General features: G+C 35.8%; 1 protein-coding gene across 1 annotated transcript in view; it reads right to left on the bottom strand.

Moving 5' to 3' along the window:
• The window catches only part of LOC134717711 (methionyl-tRNA formyltransferase, mitochondrial-like), a 33726-nt gene continuing 26849 nt past the window's right edge, over nucleotides 1-6877 (bottom strand). The window contains exon 11 of the mRNA XM_063580203.1: nucleotides 1-153. Coding sequence (XP_063436273.1) covers nucleotides 1-153 — 153 coding nt within the window. The remainder of the gene's footprint in view (nucleotides 154-6877) is intronic.

Below are 6877 nucleotides of genomic sequence, written 5' to 3'. Positions count from 1 at the left end.
TTAGCTGCAATCTGATACACGCTCAGACAAATGATTTCTATATCTAGTGAACACATTGTTTTTATACATGTCATTTATCAGATAACCACTATAAAAGTCACTGGCTGTCAACTTCTTCTTAATGATAAACTCTTTGAATCCAACCCAACCATCCTGAAAGGATAAATAAATGAATACTGTAGTAAACCAACTAACTTTTAGAGAGCAATTTATTTTTTTGCAATAACAAAAAAACAAATATAATTTAACTACTGACCCCCTACAGATCCATAGAGGATGAATCAAATTCATAGGGGAATCAGCCTCAGGCCTCACCCCTATGGATTTTACTAACCCTCTATGGATCAGTAGGGGGTCAGTATCGAACCATATAACTTATAATCTATGATGAATTTATCTACAGTATAGTTAGCTCTGGAGAAGAGTAACCATCAACTATGTAGTAGAATATAAGGTTATAAATTGCATATGATATAAAACTCCTGAAAAGTACCCCGTACGTTCAACATTGTATTTTATATTGCTTTTAAATTTTTGATTGAAACTTCACTGATGATTCTATGCAGACCATGAAGACCAAAAGCATGGATGCAGTTTTAGATAATTTTAAATAGATATATCATGTCAAGGAGGGGTATTTTAAAAAAATACCAGTTAAGAGAATGTTAAATTTCGCGAGCCGTAAGGCGAGGGAAATTCATTCTCAAGATGGGTATTTTTCGCAAATATCCCTCAAGAACATGCTATATCTGTTTAATTACACCAAATGTTAATTGTCAAAAACGCATTGATGATCGTGACGTTACAAGCGTCCAGTGGGATAGAGTATTTTTTTGGCAAATACCACGGCAGAGAGGATAAATAAGGCATATCCTTTTTGCAAATACCCCGGCGGCATTAAAATATGACCAATATATTCATTTGAAAACTGAAAATTGGTGAAAAATACACTGGCTTTCAACCAATCAAAACCCAGGATTCTTACATAAGGTGTAATTATATATATAACCACGACAAGTCAACATCTTTTAAAATCTTAATCACTCATGCTCTGATCCCTTCAGTCAATTACTATGGGCAAGGCCGTAACTAGGCTCAATATTTTAGTGAGGCAAAACATCGAGCCGAGCGAAGCGAGGCGAGAATTTTTTGACAGGGTATGGAATGAATGGTGCAAAATCCTGCATTCTAGGCATTTTTAGAGCGTTTTACAATGTCTCAAATTTAGACACTTTTTATACATTCATTTATTATTTCAAGACATGTAGATAGTAACACCAAATAATATTTTTAAGTTAACCACTTTAATTTAGTTAATAAATCAGATAAATATCAAAATATCTATTTGAGTTTGTAGTCTGAACATAGAGCAAAGTACATAGGCTCAGTGGATATTTTTATTCAAACTGGAGCTTGCCAATTTTTCTATGGCCAGTTTCGTCGAAACGTTTCAAAATGTTTTGTCTGCTAACATCTTTATCCCGATGCACATGCAGCATGGCAAGACCGCACAATCTCTCACCACTCATGCATGCCCTTTCCCAAGTTTTCAGTCGTCTCAGGGCAGAAAAGGAACGTTCACAGCAGACGCTCGTTACTGGTAAGGTTAACATTAGCACAAGAACACGTCTTATGTTTGGATAAAAATCCTGGTGTGCATATACAAGAGCTTGTTGGAGGGAATTAGGAACAGATTCCCTTCCGGCGAACTTTGTTTTCCATCTTAGGATCTCCTGGTGCCAGTTTTCAATGTCCGGTAAATCAGGGTTGTATGCTTCTTTTATCTCATCTATGCATTCATCTGTCAGGTAGTCAAATTTTCCAGGTAAGAGATATTGACCCATCATCAGTTGTCGTTGTTCTTGTGGGAATCTTCTTTCAAGCTCAGTGCACACGTGATCTAAAAAGGCATAGAAAATTGAAACTCGCCAAAGCTGTTCTGCCGAGTCAACATTTGGATTGTCTCTGTGTAATTGCCTTCCAACTCTTCGCCGCGGCTGCAAAATTATTTCTACTACATCTGCTAAAACACGGGCTCTCTCGAAAAGTTTAGAAAATGCTTCCTCTGATCTGATCGATTTCAGAGTTCTAAGCAAGTTCCGTGCCTCATCAAAGGCCACTACCATATCACAGTCAACTTTTTGCAAGGAAAGTGTCAAAGGCTTCAAAAATGCTAAGACATACTGTGCAACAACTAGAGCCATAATGAATTCTGGGTCTTCCATCAACCTTCGATGACCACCTGCCTTAGATTTTGAATCGCCACTGCTTTTTTCCTCAATCTTGTTTACTGCATTGTGAAGTTTTTCGTAATTTGTGATTATTGCGGACAATGCATCTACCCGAGCCGTCCAACGGGTTTCACTCAATGGTTGTATGGATTTTTTACGCATAGCTTCCTGCAATAATTTACCGCTGCTATCGTCTTCCTCGTTAATTTCCATTATCTTAACCATAAGGTCAGACTCGGTAAACATTTCTTCTTTAAGTATATTCTTTCGGTTGGCTGAAGCACAAATGAACCAGGTTAGTTGCACCACATTATCCATTATATTGCGAATTGGGTGTACAACCTTGCAACTTTGGGTCACAACTAAATTAAGGTTGTGGGAACGACAATGGACATAGTAAGCTCTGGGACTAGTTCTCCGAATGCGAGTTTGGACACCGTTTACGTGTCCACTCATGACACTAGCACCGTCGTAGCCCTGTCCTCTTAACTTTTCAATCTCTAATCCCCACTTATCTAAGTATGTCAAAATATTCCCAGCAATATTTTCAGCGTCTGTTTTTGTCAGTTCTACGAATCCCATAAACTCCTCTCTGACCTCTGACTTTATCCCGTCTACATACCGAATGCACAATGAAAGCTGCTCCTTAACGCTGACATCGGTAGTCTCATCAGCACATATCGAATAAAATTCGGCTTGCTTACAGTCATTAACTATCCTCTCGCGTATCTCGGTCTCGCAGCAATAAATCAGTTCATTCTGTACCTTCGGCGATAGGTAATGTGGACCTTGTGACTGCAAATGGTTACGTAAAATTTCATCAAATTTAGCTACCCAATCCACAAAATACTGAAAATTACCGTCTTCCTTTTTCAGTTCCTTATCCCAGTTTCCCCGGAGCGCAATATTCCGTTGACCCAAACTAACAATAACATCTATAATTGCAAGCAGTATCTGACGATTACGAACTATCTTGTTCTCGTACGCTTTGCTTAGACTACTACAAATATCAGGTTTACTTTCATTCGAAACCATAATCAGATTATCGGCCTTTTCTTTCGCAGCAGAGTGTAATTTGCTATTCTCGTGTATTCTAAGTGAACCTCTCTTGTCACCGGATGCGTTTTTCCAGTCACGAAAACCAATCATTCCAAACATTCCGTCATCGTGACCGTCACCAAACACTAAGCAGTATGCACAATACGCGGCATCTTCTTCAACTGAGTAGCGCAGCCATGGATAAGTTTTTTCCCAGTCCTTGGAATATTTTCGTCCCTTTGTAGTTGGAAATGTTTTTACATCACTACTGCTCGGAGTAGAAAGAATCTTCAATTTTTCATTTTCAGAAAAACTTTGTTTCTTAATAACGAAAGGATCAAATGATGGGCCAATCTTCGTCACCTTTTCCATTACTTCACCAGTCTGTGGTTCTAATGGTAGCACGCTATCAACACAATGATCTACGTTAACTTCCGATTCCTTCTCCATTGGCACAACAGCAGCATCGGTAGTAACAGTTGTGTCTGAAAAAGGGAATTAGGCTTTCCCGTAAGCAAACAAACAAGACATTCAAATACACAGATAGAAAATTAACTGATAACGCCATGGCCAAATAAGAAAAAGACAAACATGATTTATATTGATTAGACCGTTGGTTTTCCGGTTTGAATGGTTTTACAACAGTAATTCAAATTATTTATGGGGCCCTTTATAGCTTGTTGTTCGGTGTGAGCCAATGTCCAAGTTTAAGGCCTTACATTTATCTATAATGCTTTTACTTTTATAAATTGTAACTTGGATGGAGAGTGGTCTCATTGACACTCATACCACATCTTCCTATATCTATATAATAGCAAAGGACATAACATAAAAAGCTAAAGACTAAGCAACATGAACCCCATCTAAAACTTGGGGTAATCTCATGTGCTCCGGAAGGGTGACGCCGTTATGGGATTGTAGTTACAACATGGGAACATGTCTGATATCATCTGTGTAACGGATATTCCACACTGACAGTCAACCAACTCGTGATGGCGTCCGTGAAATACATGTATATGATTTTATCCAGAGTAAGTTTACTTGTGAGATAATATGGGTACAGGAGAATTTAACTAGAGTTTTCGCCGTTTGTAAACATGTAGGTTTGTGACTTCAAATAATTTCGTTATTTCGGTATATAGTCAGCGGTAAAATATTTTAGATCATCAAGAATCGATAAATAAGGGGTGTGGGAGTATGGGTCCGATCCCGAATAGGATTGTCCTGAAAATATAGACACGTCACGAAAATAGTTAGTCCCGAATTAAAAAAGTCCAAATTATAATAATATCCCGTTTTAAAGGCCCTGTCGTTCTTGAACAGTGCAAATTGGAAAACGGAATGTTATTTTAATTTCTAAGGTAAAAGAAAAATGAACAATTAAAAACTAACACATGCAGGTTTCATAAATATCTATATTTATTTTTGGTTTATCTGTATAGGACGAATAAAGTTTGTGAAATGGAGATATAAAAAGGCATACAGAACTACTCCCTCTATAGACAGTAAATTATTAGTCTATTTATAGTTTTGGGGTTCCAATGAATCTATAATTCAATACTTTCTGAATGATCAACCCCTGTTGTGATCACGAACAACATCACTGGTGACAAATTTACAATTTATATTCCTTCCTCACCTTCATTATCGCTTTTCCTTTTTCTGCAAGAACCTGTTTTCAACCAGAGATCCATGATTATTACCGTTACTAAGTAAACCAGATGCTCCGCAGGGCGTAGCTTTATACGACCGCAGAGGTTGAACCCTGAACGGTTGGGGCAAGTATGGACACAACATTCAAGCTGGATTCAGCTCTTAATTTGGATTGTGATTAAATAGTTGACACAGCATAGGTTTCTGACACAGAATGAATGTGTTCTAATGAACTTAAAATTTTTGTTTTCTCTTAGAGCAATTCACTATGTTGTTGAATATTAATCCTCTCAAAAAAATGTTTGAAGAAATTTTCATTTTATTTATGAAATTTCATTTCAAATGAGAAAATTGAACCCATTTTTTTTTTTATCACATCCCCCTTTCCCTTATTCCAAATTAATCTCAATTAAATTTCTAATGGAGTTTGCAACAATAACTACTCATTTAAATACATCATAAAATATTAAGATGTAAAAAAACTGCTTGTTATCACTGAATGGTAAAGATTATTTTAATTTATCAGTTGGTAGTAAAAAGTGAATATACATTGTATATAAAAAAGATTTGAGTTGATTCTGGACAAAGAAAGATAACTCCAATTAAAAAAATATATTGCTATTTCACAATATTGTGCAATTAGATATTTCTTGCTTACTATTCTGGACAAAGAAAGATAACTCTAATTAAAAAAAAATATTGCTATTTCACAATATTGTGCAATTAGTTATTTCTTGCCATTGTGCAATACTGTGCAATTGAAAAGACTTGCTATTGCACAATACTTAATATAATATTTTAGATCCTGATTTGGACCAACTTGAAAACTGGGCCAATAATCAAAAGTCTAAGTACATGTTTGGATTCAGCATATCAAAGAACCCCAAGATTTCAATTTTTGTTAAAATCAAACTAAGTTTAATTTTGGACCCTTTGGACTTTAATGTAGACCAATTTGAAAACAGGACCAAAAATGAGGAATCTACATACACAGTTAGATTTGGCATATCAAAGAACCCCATTTATTCAATTTTTAATGAAATCAAACAAAGTTTAATTTTGGACCCCGATTTGGACCAACTTGAAAACTGGGCCAATAATCAAGAATCTAAAAACATTTTTAGATTCAGCATATCAAAGAACCCAACCGATTAATTTTTTGTCAAAATCAAACTAAGTTTAATTTTGGACCCTTTGGACCTTAATGTAGACCAATTTGAAAATGGACCAAAAATTAAGAATCTACATACACAGTTAGATTCCGCATATCAAAGAACCCCAATTATTCAATTCTTGATGAAATCAAACAAAGTTTAATTTTGGACCCTTTGGGCCCCTTTTTCCTAAACTGTTAGGACCAAAACTCCCAAAATCAATACCAACCTTCCTTTTATGGTCATAAACCTTGTGTTTAAATTTCATAGATTTCTATTTACTTGTACTAAAGTTATGGTGCGAAAACCAAGAAAAATGCTTATTTGGGTCCCTTTTTGGCCCCTAATTCCTAAACTGTTGGGACCTAAACTCCCAAAATCAATACCAACCTTCCTTTTGTGGTCATTAACATTGTGTATAAATTTCATAGATTTCTATTAACTTAAACTAAAGTGATTGTGCGAAAACCAAGAATAATGCTTATTTGGGCCCTTTTTTGGCCCCTAATTCCTAAACTGTTGAAACCAAAACTCCCAAAATCAATCCCAACCTTTCTTTTGTGGTCATAAACCTTTTGTCAAAATTTCATAGATTTCTATTAACTTAAACTAAAGTTATAGCGCGAAAACCAAGAAAATGCTTATTTGGGTCCTTTTTGGCCCCTAATTCCTAAAATGATTGGACCAAAACTCCCAAAATCAATACCAACCTTCCTTTTGTGGTCATAAACCTTGTGTTAAAATTTCATAGATTTCTATTCACTTTTACTAAAGTTAGAGTGCGAAAACTAAAAGTATTCG

This window comes from Mytilus trossulus, chromosome 5 (genome assembly GCF_036588685.1).
Source record: "Mytilus trossulus isolate FHL-02 chromosome 5, PNRI_Mtr1.1.1.hap1, whole genome shotgun sequence".
Classification (NCBI taxonomy): Eukaryota; Metazoa; Mollusca; class Bivalvia; order Mytilida; family Mytilidae; genus Mytilus; species Mytilus trossulus.
This window is presented reverse-complemented; position numbering and strand designations above follow the sequence as displayed.